General features: G+C 41.0%; 2 protein-coding genes across 2 annotated transcripts in view; both read left to right on the forward strand.

Moving 5' to 3' along the window:
- LOC145992830 (uncharacterized) overlaps positions 1-7150 on the forward strand; it is a 95375-nt gene extending 88225 nt beyond the window's left edge. Inside the window, 2 exon segments of the mRNA XM_083129224.1 lie at positions 6436-6662; positions 6664-7150. Of these exon segments, the coding sequence (XP_082985350.1) occupies positions 6436-6662; positions 6664-7150 (714 nt within the window).
- LOC145991991 (dexamethasone-induced Ras-related protein 1) overlaps positions 1-16519 on the forward strand; it is a 542058-nt gene that overhangs the window by 483842 nt on the left and 41697 nt on the right. The gene's annotated exons all lie outside the window — the stretch shown is intronic.

Here is a 16519-nt window from a genome sequence, read left to right on the forward strand (position 1 = left end):
CCAAAGCTGTTAATTTAATTTGACAACAAGAGATCAAATACGCGATAGAAGAATACATTTATTCCGAAACAACGTATAGTTTCTTTTTCAGACATTATTTGCGTTTATTTTAAATGTCTAATTCTAAGGAAAGTTCTTGTCCGGGCATATTCTGATATGACTTTTTACTGAATATCCTGGAATTTCCCTTTAATATTTTTACGTTACTTTTCAGATTCTCCAGTTGATCGCCACGATGAGGATAAATTTGTATTTGTGTTTTTGTTATTTAGCGTCTTCTTCCACTTTTGGTTAATCGCAACGAATAGGATGGATGAGTGATGATTAGTTTAAATTGATGAAGGGACACTTGCAGCAGGCACGTTTCAAAGCGGGCTTAGAGGGCTCGACCCCCCCGCCAACAGTTTTCGGTTTACACTAGATAAAATGAGGTTTTCTGTTTCTTATGGTGTGAAATAAAATAATGAGACGATAATTTCAGGAGAGAAATAATTATCGAGTCAGGCACGTATCCAAGGTGGGAATCAGGGGGCTCCAGCACCCCCTTCAGGAAATTACGCAAATAAAATTAGGTTCATGGCTTCTTGAATAATGTGATGATAATTTGAGAGAAATAATTATCGAGGCAAGACATAGAATGTTCTATAACCCTGTTATTGTTAATAGCGCGTATCCAAGGTGGGTTCAGGGGGCTGGAGTCCCCCTTAATTTTTTTCAGTCTACACTACACAATAATATTGCATTAAAACATTTCTTGCGCTTTCGGTGTTGTCGCAGCACTATGCAAAGGCTTATTAGCATTTGGAAGCTGCAAACGTAGGGCCACACGTAGGGCGATTCATTGTAATCTTTTAATGTCTGGAAAGCGCGAGAGGGAACGTTCTTGAATAAGAGAAGGAGTTGAAATACTGGCAACATTAACGAATCGTTTTATCTGCATTATCCATCGCTTTTCCTAATTAAATCTCATACCATATCCAAAACACACATAAAATGTGTTTTACTAATAATACAGTGCGCAATTAGAAAATAAGTCTTGTGAAGCAACACAAATATGGCCTCCCCGATGGCCTAGTGGTAGCGCCGTCGCCTTGTAATCAAGGGGTCCCGGGTTCAATGCCCGGTGTAGGCACATAGAGGTTCGGATCCCACTTTAAACTGTAGGTCCAGTCCCAATTAGCCTTACTGTGCACAAAGTGGACTTAAAACACCAAATCAAACAAACAATAAAATAAAAAAATACATATGCAAGATGCTAACACTAATTATGTAAGTATTCAAAGTTTATTCAATACACAAAACATACGGTATTATTTAAATACATTCCATCACAGAAAACAATCATATTGCGAGCGAAGCGAGAGAGAAAATTTTTAGATCCAATTTTTGCAATTTAAAACAATATTGATTTAATAGGCAGCAAATAATATCACATTGCTCCAAGGCATTCTCTCTTTCACATTTTTTTTAAAATGTAGATCATTTGGCGCCCATGGCCGACTTCCGCCGCCCCCTAGCTACGTCTCTGAACTTGACGAGACTGAGAAAAGCAGGCATTGCAAGCGAAGCGAGCAAGAAAATTTTACGAAATGTATTTTTATTTGTATACCATTTGAAATTGAAGGGGGCAATTTCTCCTCTGTGCCCCCTGCAGGTGCCTTTGGCCATCAGTGTTTGCCCCTCCTAGAATTGACTTCCGTCGAAGATTGGGGGCAATGCCCCCCTACCCCCCTGTGGTTGCACCACTGAGTAAGTTCGAAATTTGTAGGAACAAATTGAATCAATCCTGCTGCAGCAACTTGTCTTTTGGGAAGCGATGATCTCTTTATTCCAAGCTAATTTCTTCTATTATTATTGCACGTGGCAAGAGCACAAACGGGGTGATTTGTACTCATTCTACCGGCATTCAAGAAAAGGTGTGTATAAGTAAAAAATCGATCCACTTATCTCAAGCTTCCGTATACGCTAACGAAACAAGTTCCATTCTGTCCTCTTAATGACGTCATAGCGCGCACAGGATCATGGGAAAAAATTTCGGAACCTCGGGAATGGCCTACCTAATAAAGGTACCTTGCACGAGAATAACGGAGGGGATGATTGCCCTTCTCCAAACTGCCCAGACTAGGTTCCCCTGCCCTATAGGACTGTGCAAAATATGATTTCATGTCATTGATTACAGAGGCAGAGAATTGCCAAAGTGTTGGACATTTTTCGTTAATAATAACAGGATCTTAGAATAATCTACACTCCGTTCCAGGAGCCTGTGTAACAATGCCATTATAACTCCAAGGAAAATCATTCAAGTACAACTGATATGAAAGCATATTTGCGAGAACGCATTTTTTTTCTACATTGAAAGAAATCTATGTCCACGTGCAATTGATATTTCTTTATGTGGCAACCTTTAAAACTGGTACACGTCTCAAATCCCAGTTTATTGCGATTACGTATAAGCATAGAAACACAAATTTCATATTATCGTCATTTCACGCTATTTTAAGCATATTAAATCTTTTGAAATGAGTTTTGTGTGAAGTGCTAGTGGTAGTAATACTAAGCATCAAACAAAAGTAGCAGCGCCAGCAATAGTAATAACAGTACATTTTGTCGAAATGTTCTCAATTTTTCATTATATCTATTCTCGGGCTATACACTGTAGTTTCTTATTTATTCTATCATTTTTTTTATATCCCTGGGTATGAAAAGAGCAAGCAACGTGGTGTTTGTATTCATATTGATGTTATGCTCAGGAAGGCTAATCAGAACTTGATATCTGCAGATCAAAGTTCGATTCTATCCATTGTGAATATGTTCTATCAGGAATCTAACCTTGAACGTATTGTTTACAGGACAGCAGCGTTAGGACAACCCGCACAGATGAGTGAGTGTATTATTTAGAAAGGAGGTGCTAGTGAACATATACAGTTGTGTCGCTTTCATTGATTTCCATTGGCTAAATTACCAGAAACCCCTTTTTATCATAGGAATCACGAACAATGGAAGTTATTACCTTTTCAAAGTGCATCAGTGGGAGTTCTGCTTTGTGTATTCACAACTAATAAGGAGTAAAGTTAACATTTATTATGCAAATACTCCATTCCATGAGCGCTATTTTATGTACCGTCAATACCTTTTGGATCCTATGATTATCCTGATTCAACTACGTCATTGTTCAAAGAAGCCCTATGGAATGAAACCAAACCTTTCAGACCGGATCATAATCCGCATTGCATTTTAGTTTGTTGGTTTTATTGTACTCGCGCAGACTCACAACCTACAGGGGATTTCAGGGAACAAGGTTGCATCCTTTAAAATGTATTAATATGTTGGCTTCACAGAGCCATGTATTTTAATTTTTCACAAAGGCCTCATTCCCACCATGTATTGAATCACACTCCATCACAGTGGTGTATTAACGACATTTTGGAACGTGTCAAGTTTTAGAGATGCAAATCATTTTTGCCTGGTGTCCCAACGATTGCGTGACCCGTTTGAAATGCACACACGATGCGAATCCGCCTTAAGATTGCATCGTAATTCAGACTTCGTCCATCAGTTTTAACTCACCACAGAAATACTCCCTGTGATTACATCGCAACTTCAACGCATCATATATCAATGCATCCTATGATTTGCATACAGCAACGAATTTCACTGCAATGTGGAAATGCTTTCTCCAATTTAATTTTCACATTCGGAACGTGCCCTTCATTTTTTTACATCACAGTAATCTACACTCAGTGGCGCAACCACAGTGGGGCAGGGGGTATTGCCCCCCAAACTTGGACGGAAATCGATTCTAGGGGGCAAGGGGGGGGGTCAAATATTTACAGCCAAGATCATCTGCTGGGGGCACAGAGTGGCAATTGCCTCCCATCTATTTCAAATTATATGCAAATAGAAATACGTACATTTCGCAAAATTGAAAGGAGATGAACGATCTAAAATGTAGATCATTCGACGCCTAAGCCAGACAATAGGTTTTTAAGACACAGTAAATACATTTTCGAGCCCTACTTCGCAACCCAGCAAACGTTCTCTCGGGACCCACGGCCCATAGGTTGAGAAACGATGATCTGAATTAAAACAATTGTGAAATTATTTGCAGCCTATTAAATAAATATTCTTTTCAGTTTACAAAAATTTGGATCTAAAAATTTCCTTGCTCTCTTCGCTGGCAACATATGATTGTATTTTGTAATGCATTGGGAATTACCAGAAAGAGAAGAAAGACTTATATTCAATGATTTTGTCTCAAATGCATGAATAATTGTTTGGAGGAAAGGAGCGTGCACATTCGAGAGACAATTTATATAGTTTTTGCTGTTGGTTTATTATGAGGTGGATGAATTGATTATGTAATGTATTTAAATAAAATATGTTGTATACATAGTGTTAAAGAAACTTTGAATACGTACACAATTTAGTGTTAGAAAGTTGCATATATACTTTCTTATTTTACGTCGCTCCATGTTGTATAAAATATTTGTAAAACATATGATCTACCTACATGAAAGTTATACATGTTACATATAAAAGATAATTATATCATGCATTTCCTGTCATTCAAAAATACAGTTTTGAGTGTTTGTTTTTTCATTATTAATGTGAAATTAAAAGTTTTGAAAAAAAAAATTCAAATCGATTGCTCCAACACAAATGCTTCAATACCGATCAATACCCTTTGTTTGCGTAATTTACGATAATAACGTCTTTGATTGGTTGGTTGGTTGATTTGTTGTTTTAAGTCCACTTTATGCACAGTATGGGCTAATTGGGACTGGACCTACAGTTTAAAGTGGGATCCGAACCGGGTAATAACGTCTTTGATACTACTACTACTACTCATACTACTACTATTACTACTACTACTACTACTACTACTACTACTGCTGCTGCTGCTGCTGCTGCTAGTAATAATGTTTTATTATTGTTGTTACTGTTATTATTGTTTTAGTTAGCATTATTGTTATTATTATTGCTATTATTATTATTATTATTGGTACATTTATCCTGGTATTTGCCCCCAGACAAAAATTCGTGGTTCCGCCTCTGTCTACACTATGATTTAATCACACCTTATGAATGCACCCACCCATTTCTTCGCACCACAGGAACTCGTCTTACAATTACGATGCACATTTAAATGCACAAACCAATTGTACCGCAGGAATGCATTGCTCACTGGAAATGTAGACATCAATTTCATCTCGTTATAGGAATGTACATTTCAATTGCTTCACACCTTAGTAACGCACCCACTACGCATGCATAGTGTGATCGAATGCATTCACCAATTTCATAGTACCATTCTAATGAATCGTACGATTGTATCACACCTACGAAATGCATCAACAAATTTCATTGCAATGAGCTCGACATACCAATTGACTGGCACCTTTGTACAATAAAATTGCATTTTACGGTTGAAGGTTGCAGCACAACTAGGAATACTAGCAGCCGATTCCAGTCAAATATCTATTGATTTTTACTTTTATTTATTCTAACACTTCTTTTCTCGTTTTCAGGTGAACGTATTTCTTTTGCCGGTGGTGGAAATGGAACTTGCGTTAAACCTGTGATCTACTACATAGCCCAGTAAATAAAGGGCTGTGAGCTCAAATAATTTATATAAAGCTAAAAATTTCAGGATTTGTTTCTCAAGTTATTTGGAATAACTTGCTAAAAGTCGCGGAGAATCGCATGTGTGCGTCATCCTCAAAATGGCGGACGAAGATGGCGGCCAGTCGATATGAGTACACTTCGGAATTTTGGTCATAGTTCGGTAATGATAAGTCGTAGTTCTATTTGAACTCTAAAAACACCTAACTTTAACTCTAAGTGTTACAGTTTTGGATCCAATCACTTTTAAAGAATTTACATTTATTTAAACATGAATAATGTAGGAATTTTGGCCCTTATCGTTTAAGAAATAGACGGTAAAGATTGTAATATTTTTAATCATTACCTACAATTTTAAAAAAAGCTCGTTCGGATTGGATAAAAATTATCTCAAATATTTAATTTTGAAACACATTGTGTTTCAAAGTTTTTTGGGTAATGAAAGTCTCTGCAACAAATTTTACTTGTATATCCTTTCCGAATCGCACTTGTTTTAGAAATATACATTTCTAGCACGATTGGGTACATCATGTCAGGAAGTGGTATATAGGAACTTTGGGGTATGCTGTACGCCAAGACAACAGTAGTTAAAATGCTGAATAGCCATACCTATTCAAGATCATTGAGAGTTCACTTCTTGACCCTGCTCGCCCTATACCAGCCAGCAGTTGCAGAGACATTTACAACCCATTGACGATATCACAAAACCTGAGATCCGCGATCTTATTCAACAGATGGATGGATGGATGGAGGAAACAATATCAAAGACTTACAGCAAAATGAACTATTCGACACGTGACAAACGATATCGAGGAAATCGAAGAAGGTGAGTTTTCCCGAACTGGGAAACTCTGGATACAGTACATTGAGCAGGTGAGAATCGTACTGCTGTTCATCCATGCAGATCAGACAGGAGATTGGAAACTTCACCTGCATGCTATTAAATCAGTTCGTACGTATTATCATGCAGCTGGACATAATTTCTATGCAAAATATGCCCATCACTATATTCAGCAGTTGGAAGCTTTAGAAGCAACTATGAAACCACAATAAATTAACAACCCAAGGATACTTCACAATTCGCAGAAAAGATACTTTCTGGAGCGGAGTTCCAACTGATCTGGTTATCGAACAATCTTTAATGAAATCCATGAAAATTTCTGGGGGGTTAACTCAAGGCCGTGGATTAACAGACTCTACGTTAGCGAGATGGATTCTGTCATTCCCAATCACTGTTAAGGTAACAGAAGTTCTAGAGAACTTTTGTGGGAAACAGTTCGTGTCATCTGAACAGCACGTCGAGCTAAGACACTCCCGTTCATCTCGAGACGATAGAGACTTGAAGAAATTCTCAGAATGGTTGTCCGTTCATGACCCATTTGAAACCACAAGTCAAAAGGAATTACTCAAGAACATTGCCACGGGTCTAGTTGCAGACAATAAAACAAATTGTGATCAAGCGAGGAGTATTGGGGGAACATTAGTTCAGAGAATGATTGGAGGCTTCTACGGTTCAGTAAAATTTTGAAAGAAAGAAAATAGTCATCCCTATCTCGGCCACCTACAGCACAGTCAAAATCAAAGAAGAACCGATTGTTAATACCCGTTGCAGCTCTTCGGCAGAATCGCAGCTGTAATTAAGCGAGGTGAAAATCTTGGTGAGTATCTGAAGTATGGATTAGCTCCAATGCCACCTTCCCTGTATGACAACATCTCGATGCGCAAGAACGCCAAATCAGCTATGGCAACTATTGTTGAGTGTCTCCTGCTTTGTGTTAAAACACCAGAAGACATTACGTATGTTGTGGATGGAGGATTCCTTCTTCACGCAATGGTGTGGACTTAAAATGACACTTACCAACAAATCTGCGTTAAGTATGTGAGGTATGTCAAGCGACATTTTTCACCATGTAGTGCCGTTGTATTTGATGGATACAAATTACAACCAGACACAAAGTATGCTGAAAGACAGAGAAGAGCTTTGGGGAAAATGTCTGCAACGATCGCATTTGACTCTGCCATGGAAGCAACGACGGATCAAGCACAGTTCTTGAAAAACTCAGAGAACAAATCTATACTGATTCTAATGTTTACAACATACTTCGAAGCAGCCAGGATAACCGTATACCAAGCAGAAGGGGATTCCGATACATTAATCTGTTCAACAGTAATAGAAGAAAGTACGAACGGCAAATCTGTAGCTGTTGTTGGATCCAATCCTGACCTTTTAACAATCTTAATTGCTAGAAGACTTCCTGAGCAGTCGCTCTTTCTGTTAAGGCCCCAGACAAGCAAAACTGAGGGAAAATGCTACGATATCGATAAAATTCAAGAAGCTTTTGGGGCACTCAAAGACTGCTTCCTCTTCTTTCATGCTGCCACAGGCTATGACACCATCTCGGCTATATTCAGAAGAGGAAAGTCGACAGCGTTCAAGATACTCCAAAAAGATAAAGAATTGTGCAAGTTAGTCAACATCTTCAACCAACCAAACCTCAACTGTGACAGAGTGATCGAAATTGGAGAAACGTTTCTTATTCGCCTGTATGGAGGAGAAGACGTGTCCTCCCTGGACAGCCTGAGACATATCAGGTATAGCAAGGAAGTAGTTAAAAAGCTGTCTTCACATTTCAACTTGGCCACTTTGCCCCGTACCAGCGCGCCAGCCGCTCAGCACTCACTTCGAGTGAATCTCCTGTATCTCCAAGTACAGGAGTGGAATGGACGAAGCATGAACCCAATCGAATGGGGTTGGTGTGTCAAAGAGAGTATGTTGAATCCAGTACCCACGGAGATACCACCAGCTCCAGCCGAAATACTAAACTTACTTGCCTCCTACATTTTTCGGGTTTAAATAAATGTAAATTCTTTAAAAGTAATTGGATCCAAAACTGTTACACCTAGAGTTAAAGTTAGGTGTTTTTAGAGTTCAAATAATTTTACACAAGTGAACTACGACTTATCATTTCCGAACTATGACCAAAAATTCCGAACTGTACTCATATCGACGGGCCGCCATCTTTGTCCGCCATTTTGAGGATGACGCACACGTGCGATTCTCCGCGACCTTTACTAAGTTATTCCAAATAACTTGAAAAACAAATCCTGAAATTTTTAGCTTTATATAAATTATTTGAGCTCGACCTTATTTATAGCCCTTTATTTACTGGGCTAACAATTGCGATGTCCTAACCGACCAATCTTCGATTCTATCCTACTCTTGACTACATTCCTACTTTATTTTTGTTACATCTAATTTACACTAATTCTATTTCCTGAGAAGGGTATGACGGTCAAATATTGAGTAACAGGTAATTAACCTAATTGCCCGTTATTAAGAATTAATTACAATTGGTAATATTAAAATCCGTCTCGAATAAAGGTGCCTAGCGACTGCCTTAGCCAACACTAACTTGCTCAACCACCGTTTTTCACCCGAATTCGGATTTACATGCATTCATATGGGGAATAGCAGGAAAAGAGCAACTTCTAAACCAATGGACCGAATTGGATGACCACATCATGAAAGTACTGATTCCAAGATTTGAGCCTAATCAGAACAGAACTACGGGAGTTATGAATTATTAAAGATCCATCGCTGGATTCAATAGGAGACGGTATCCTGGTGAGAAGGCCCTTTCTGAACGTGTCGAACACAATAGCCGAGGATTGAGCCTAATCTCTGCACGAGGGGCTGCTACCAGAGGTTAAGGACCGGAGTGAGCGTTGACCAGGATAGGAGGACAACGGTAAAAGCACCAGAAACAATAAATAGACACCTGAACACAGAGGCTAGAGCGTCACCTCGTTCAAATCTGGAATAAAAGGGATGATTCGGAATAGCGAGAAAACAGTTTGCCTAGAATTGACACCGGAGTGTGAGCTACGTGCGACCTAGCTCGGAGTCGCGATCAGACTCGTGGTCTGGATTTGTCTTTTACACGAGTGAGTGTTTAGAGCCATGGAGTAGAACAGAGTAGACCCAGGGGGGTCGTTTCCCCCTCGCCGTCAACACATTCGTGCACATACGTGTGGTTATGTGGGAATAACGCCAGACACGTCCACCTGTGTCAATCGTCCGGAAGTTAATACCAAAGTGCATAACAGCCAATACTAAAGTTAATAACATGTAACATCCATGTGAAACCGCGAACGGCTCATTACGTATGTTCGGCTCATCGCCCAAGCCACGTATCTCTACGTACGAGTGACCGCGAAGGACTGACCGTATTATAATTCATGTAATGTTTAATCCGCGTGACAGGTGTCACGGGGAGCGATTCTGCGTTGTTGCGTTGCTTTGTTGTCGTTGCTTAGTTCAGTTGAGTTTTTTAGCGCGTAACAAGGGGATGGGATACATATTTTCTTGAAATGTTCTATGCGGTGGTTTATAGGATTTGGAGTCAGAGCTAGGAAGGTTGTTGCTTTGAATTTGTTTTTGTTATGTTGTTCCACTGTATTATACACAATTTGTGCGATGCATGTTTGACTATTTTCGACCTATCTATTTCTCTTTCCCGCGCGTTTCTTGTGTTCATCTATCCTCTTCTCTAGAAGATGTCCTGAGTGGACCGAAAGGTCCTAAAAGCAGGTTTGAAGTTCGGTCTTGTCGGAAGTGTTGTCACCTAGTACAGTTAGAAAGCGGCAATTAAATGATCAATCGAGCCCGCAGCATGCAGCACGCATCATTGCAGACTTGTTTACTAGACTCGTGCACTTGTTATTTACTTATTTGAAATCATGGCAGTCCGAACTCAGCGAGATGTTGGTTGTAGTTTTTTTTCTGATGTGAGGAAATGTAGGTATAAGAACTATTTAAAATGCTATGTGCTTCCTATGGTGAAAAACTATATCCTGTCCCAGCAAACTGTAGAGCAGGGCCGCGCACTGCGGGAAAGGAGGAGGAGGGAAATCGAGTGGTGAAACCGCAGCGTTGCCAACCGTCCGGTCCTGACCGTACATGTACAGAAATTTCATGGCACGTACGGACGTACGGTCTAGACCCTAATCTGTACGCTAAATGTACGTCTTGTCAAAATTTGCACATGCTGTTTTATCCCTAATATTTCCGTAAGAAATTCTTAAACCAAGCGAACTGGCTTGGAGACAAAAATTCGGTTTGTTTGCCATGTGCGTACGGTATTATCGTTTTCAAAAGTTGGCAACGCTGACAGAGTGAAGCAGGGAAAGCTGGTAACTCCAGTCGTCCATTACGCAATCCCGTTTCTCTCACTGTTCATTGGTCGAGACGTCTTGCATCACTACTTGCGCAGAGACTTGTTCTCATTCGTCTGGTCTACAGTTAGCTGTTACAGGGTTTAGTGATTAGAGCGCGGGAAAAACGATGTGTTCTTAGTTCTTTCTACTGTTCGTATTTGGCGTTGCATTCGAAGTGCAATTCGAAAAATTTTCGTTCCCAGTTCCAAGGTTTCAAGACTGAACTGGGAGACCATTCTCGACGCTCGCTTCAAGTACTGTTGCATCTTTCGGCCACTGCCTGATCCTCCTCTGGCTTGTGCGTTTTTCCTGATGTTTTATAATTAATGCATGTTGTTCAGACTTCTCGTTTCTCACATAGGTTTAGATGTTTTTCCCTGTTTCACTCTTTGTTATTTATGAATCCAAAATTTCCCGTTCGTAGGGAATTTCCACGCTTGAAGCAGCACGACTTCTATATTTAGCACCGACACAAAGTACATGTGGGAATGACAGAGAGCGGTAAGAGTCAACGATCGACCTGCCAGCAAAGAATCTGGGGTGGGGTTAGTGACATACGACGGTGGAATCTCTCCGGAAAGAAATGGCCTGCTTGAGAAGTAGTGTTTTCATTCCCCATTATAATGGATTCGAAGGGAACGTGGAACCATCGGGAGATTCCACAGGCTGGAGAAAGCCTCTCGTGTATTCACGTAAAAATGGTTGTTGCATATAAAGAGTGCATGAATCCAAGATTGGTTTGCAAGGACATCACGAAGAAATAACAGAACAGAGCCATGTCATTTCCGATTACCTAGATGACCCAGAGTATAAGCTGGTTACTACACTAAATTCTACAGAGTGGCTCAAAAAGTCCCTTAACACCCCCAGTACAACGCCACTGCAGCGCGCAATGTGGAAATTGTGACGACCAATCGTTGCCAGGCCAAGGGGAAACCACATTGACGACACCAGCGCGGTCGGCGGCCATCTTTATGTCCGCCATCTTGAAACCATCGTGAAAGTTTTAAATGGGAAGGGGGTTGTGCAACACATCAATGTGGGATAGAATTTCACCATTAAACCAACTGTGACATTTGTTTCAACCTAACTTTAATTGTTGCAGAGATAATAGTACCACAAAAGTTAGAACACATGCTCAATCTGGCGTCTCTGTTGCGCAACACACACGTGTAAACGTCTTTCCCATGACCTTACCACATCTTGCATAACCTCAGGAGATATTGCAATACAGGCATCCATTATGCGTGTACGCAAATGGACCACATCCCTGATTTTCGTAGCATACACCATGACTTTCAGATGTCCCCAGAGGTAAAAGTCCAATGGTGTCAGGTCAGGTGAGCGTGCTGGCCATTCCACAGCCCCTCGGCGACCAATCCAGTGGTGAGGGAATTGTTGATCCAGGTGACGGACCATCATCCCATAGTGGGCTGGGGCACCCTTTTGCTGGAACCATTCAGGATAGCTCCCATCCTCGGACAGCAAGGATGGTAAGATCTCCCGTAGCAGAAGCAAGTAGCACTCTGCATTTATGTTGCCCTCAATGAAAGATGGACCAACAAGTCGGGAACCCCAAGTACCACACCGCACCATTAGCTTCCCACCTCCCGTCACTTTGCTGGGATCTATCCAATGTGGATTATCGGGTGACCAGTATCGCAGATTTTTCCTATTCACCTTCCCCGACACGTAAAAATTGGCCTCATCACTGAACAGAATCTTAGTACCGAGGGCTGGATTATGTTGCAGTTGTCCTACGGCCCATTCACAAAACTCCAAACGCCTGTCTGGATCGTCCTCACTAAGGTGCTGCTGCAGCTGTATCTTATACGGATGCCAGTGGTGGTCACGTACAATCCTTTGAATTGAACCCCTGCTGACACCGCTTTCCAGTGCCAGTCTCCGTGTGCTACGGGTTGGGGACTTCGCAAATGATGCCAACACTGCTACAACAGTACCCTCATCCGTGGCTGTTTTCGGACGTCCACGTCGCGGCTTGTCGTCCACTGATCCAGTCTCTTGAAACGTCTCCAACAACTGGCTGACGGCTACATGTGACACCGGTTGTCTTGCAGGATGGTGGTGATTGAAGTCTGAGGCGATGTCACGCGTACTTCTCTTCCCTGACATCAGTATGATCGCAATGCTTTCCTCACGTGTTAGTGACATTCTCGCTCAGATCTGTAACAAAAGGAAATGTGCTTCACTAACTCTCCCATGCGGAAACATACTTAAAATTAAAGTTAGGTACAAACAAATATCACAGTTGGTTTCCTGATGAAGTTCTATCCCACATTGATGTGTCGCACAACTCCCTTCCCATTTAAATTGTTCACGTTGGTTTCAAGATGGCGGACATCAAGATGGCCGCCGACCCCGCGGGTGGCGTCAATGTGGTTCCGCCCTTGGCCTGGTAACGATTGGTCGTCACCATTTCCACGTTGCGCGCTGCAGTGGCCTTCTACCGGGGGTGTTAAGGAACTTTTTGAGCCACCCTGTAGAACTACTTCAGTGCAAGCTGCACAAGCTATTCATCGTTCACACGTTAGAAAATACATACAAAGAAAAACATGAAATGCTGAAAACTTCATTAATATTTAACTTAATTGATGCACAATAATAAAACTTTTAAAATAATTGAAAATGAAAAATACGTGTATTAATAGGTGATTGTAATACATAATTTACAATTTTATTTCAACTGCTCCAAATAAACATTTCACGAATTAATAAACATATGCGTGAGGACAATTATGGCTATGAACTTTAACATATGGTCTCAATTGATGGGAAGTGACGTCTATAATTAAGAATAAATCATTAAATGTCATGGAGAAAAGTTATAGTTGGCTATACTGTTCTTGTGTCAGAGCAACGTAATCATCAGCGATTCTTTTCGGTGTTCTAGCGGACGTCAGGGAGTGCACAGGGATATTGAGTGATGGTCCCCAATTGGTTAATCTGATGCTGTAGAGTTTCATTGTGAGATATAGAACCATGTAAGTCAAATGTTGGATCGCTTTGTTCATTTGCTTTGTCTTACGGAATTCAATTCAAAGAAAGGGCGAGTGAAGCAGTTGAAAACTTCTGATAAGAAAAAGTACAATTGCAGTAATAAAATAGGTTTAGACAATTTACCTGGTAATAATTATTTATTCGACCGTATAAATATTGTAATGCCTTATATGGGTTATGTGATAAGGTTTCTTACATATCTAAAGTTTTAAAAGCTGGATTTTGTGTGGGCCGATATAAGTTTCAGGGTCAATACGAGTTCGGACTCGTATGAACGTCGGAAGGCTTATGCTAGTGTGTTTGTATCATTTACACGAAAATAAAATATTTTATGTGTCCGTATTTGTGGCATATTTTATATATTTGTAATTACTTAACTGTTCTACCTCCTAAGGGTACTCACGGTGACGAGCATGAAAATGAATATGTATTTTTTTTGATATTTTAATCTGTTTTTATACCTATGTAGGTTAATTGCTATAGTGCCGGATCTACAAATTGTGGGCCCTTCCGCAAAATGTTACTAAAGGTCCTCCTCTATAAAAAAAACACGTACTTGCAAAAGAAAATATAAATGCTTTTGGTGTCTGCATGTGAATATATACATACAAACATATATATGCTGTAGGTATATATAGCTACAATTAATTAGGGCTGAGCCGATACCGATGTATCGGTCACTGGTATCTGAATCGGGAAGTATCGGTTGGAATTCATCTACCGATATCCGCCGATACTTGCCAGACATCTTGGTCTTTCAGGGGTCCGCAAAAATTACCTGGAAATAATGCAAAATTCAAAGTTTATTGTTACTTTACACCACTTTTACACAAAGAAACTGTATTTTGTGATTACATATGTCTTAATATTCTAATGTAATTCTTGAATATTCTAAAGCAAATGTTTGGTAAATTGATGCATATAATTGGAGAAGAATATTTACACCAATATTGATCGATATTTTGAACAAATTGTAATTGTTCCAAATTTTTAAGTATCGGTATCGTTATCGGTGGGTATCGGTAAGAGTATCGGTATCGGATCAAGGTGGTATCAGCTCAGCTCTAGTGATGAGGATGAGGGATGGTTATATGGAAGTCATGAAGGAACACTCACTATGAACACCCATCCAAGACCGGGATTCAAACCAGGTATCCCTGGTGTCGTAGCACAGCGTGATAACCATTCCCCTACGGAGGAAATACCTTTGGAGAGCTAGGTAGAGAATTGTATTGTACACTATGTGGAAGAAAGTCATTGGACACCCGATTTCAACTCTGAAACGAACTCCTCATGGAAAAGAGAGTACAGACGGGTATATATACGGCAGCAGGAGGCTTCTCAGATCATTCGCTGATAAAATGACGGACAGGAAAGAGCTCAGCATGTTTGAAAGAGGGATCATAGTAGGCTGCTCCATAGGAGGCATGAGTATACGTAGCATAGCTGATGCCTGACAGGTGCCTAAATCAACTGTAGCCTTTGTCATCAAGAAGTGGAAGGAAAAGGGACACTGCAGCAATGCACCACGAAGTGGAAGACCCACGAAATTGGAAGACCGGGACAGGAGAGTGCTGAAGAGGGAGATTCGGTAAAACAGGAGCCGTCCGATGCATTCGATTGCAGAAGAGTTTCAAAGTGCGACCAATTTGACTGTTTCGACGAAGACACTTCGCAAGGAGGCACATGCGCTCGGTTATCATGGTCGAGCCGCTGCCCACAAACCCCTGATAACAAAAAACAATAAGCGGCAGAGACTACGCTGGTGTAAAGAGCGGAGAAACTGGACGGTGGAGCAATGGCGGAAGGTCCTATGGAGCGATGAATCACGCTTCACACTGTTTGCAACAGATGGGAGGGTGTGGGTATGGCGATTACCCGGAGAACGTCTGTTACCCGAGTGTGTAGTGCCCACAGTGAAATATGGTGGTGGCGGCATCATGTTCTGGGGTTATTTCAGCTGGCATGGCCTGAGTCAACTGGTACCGGTGTATGGCCACATGACGTCTGCGTCCTACCGAGATATTCTCGACAAGTCCATGCTCCCCACATTGTGGAGTTTCCAAGGAAACGAAGAATGTGTGTTCCAGGACGATAATTCGACGTGTCATAGTTTCCAGGGCTACCACGGAGTAGTATGCAGAAAATAATGTCATCCGACTGGATTGGCCTGCTCAGACCCCTGACCTCAACCCTATCGAACATCTATGGGACGAACTGCAGCGCCAATTGAGGTCGCGATCGCCTTGTCCTTCTACAGTTCCAGGGTTGGTGACTGTACTGCAGGAGGAATGGCGGAATATCCCACTCGGTGTGCTACAAGACCTTGTGGCCAGTTTACCACGACGAGTGGCTGCTGTTATCGCTGCCAAAGGCGGACCGACCTCCTATTGATTGCAAGAAAACTGATTTTATCCGCTGACATGTGGTGTCCAATGACTTTCTTCCACATAGTGTACTTCTCATATAGAAGTTATGCAAAATATTGTAAAAATGAAACTTTTGACAGCTGTTTAAAGAAATAACAATTCGGCTGGGAATGATGGACCAATGCCTGTTTCATAAATTGCTCTGCTTTTGCTATCAGATAATCACGCGTTGAGTTGGGTATGCAAAGGTGTTAGGTAAGCAAATCATGTTTGAGGACCCCCATAGTAAATAG

This window comes from Lepisma saccharinum, chromosome 9, assembly GCF_977018435.1.
Source record: "Lepisma saccharinum chromosome 9, izLepSacc3.1, whole genome shotgun sequence".
NCBI lineage: Eukaryota > Metazoa > Arthropoda > Insecta > Zygentoma > Lepismatidae > Lepisma > Lepisma saccharinum.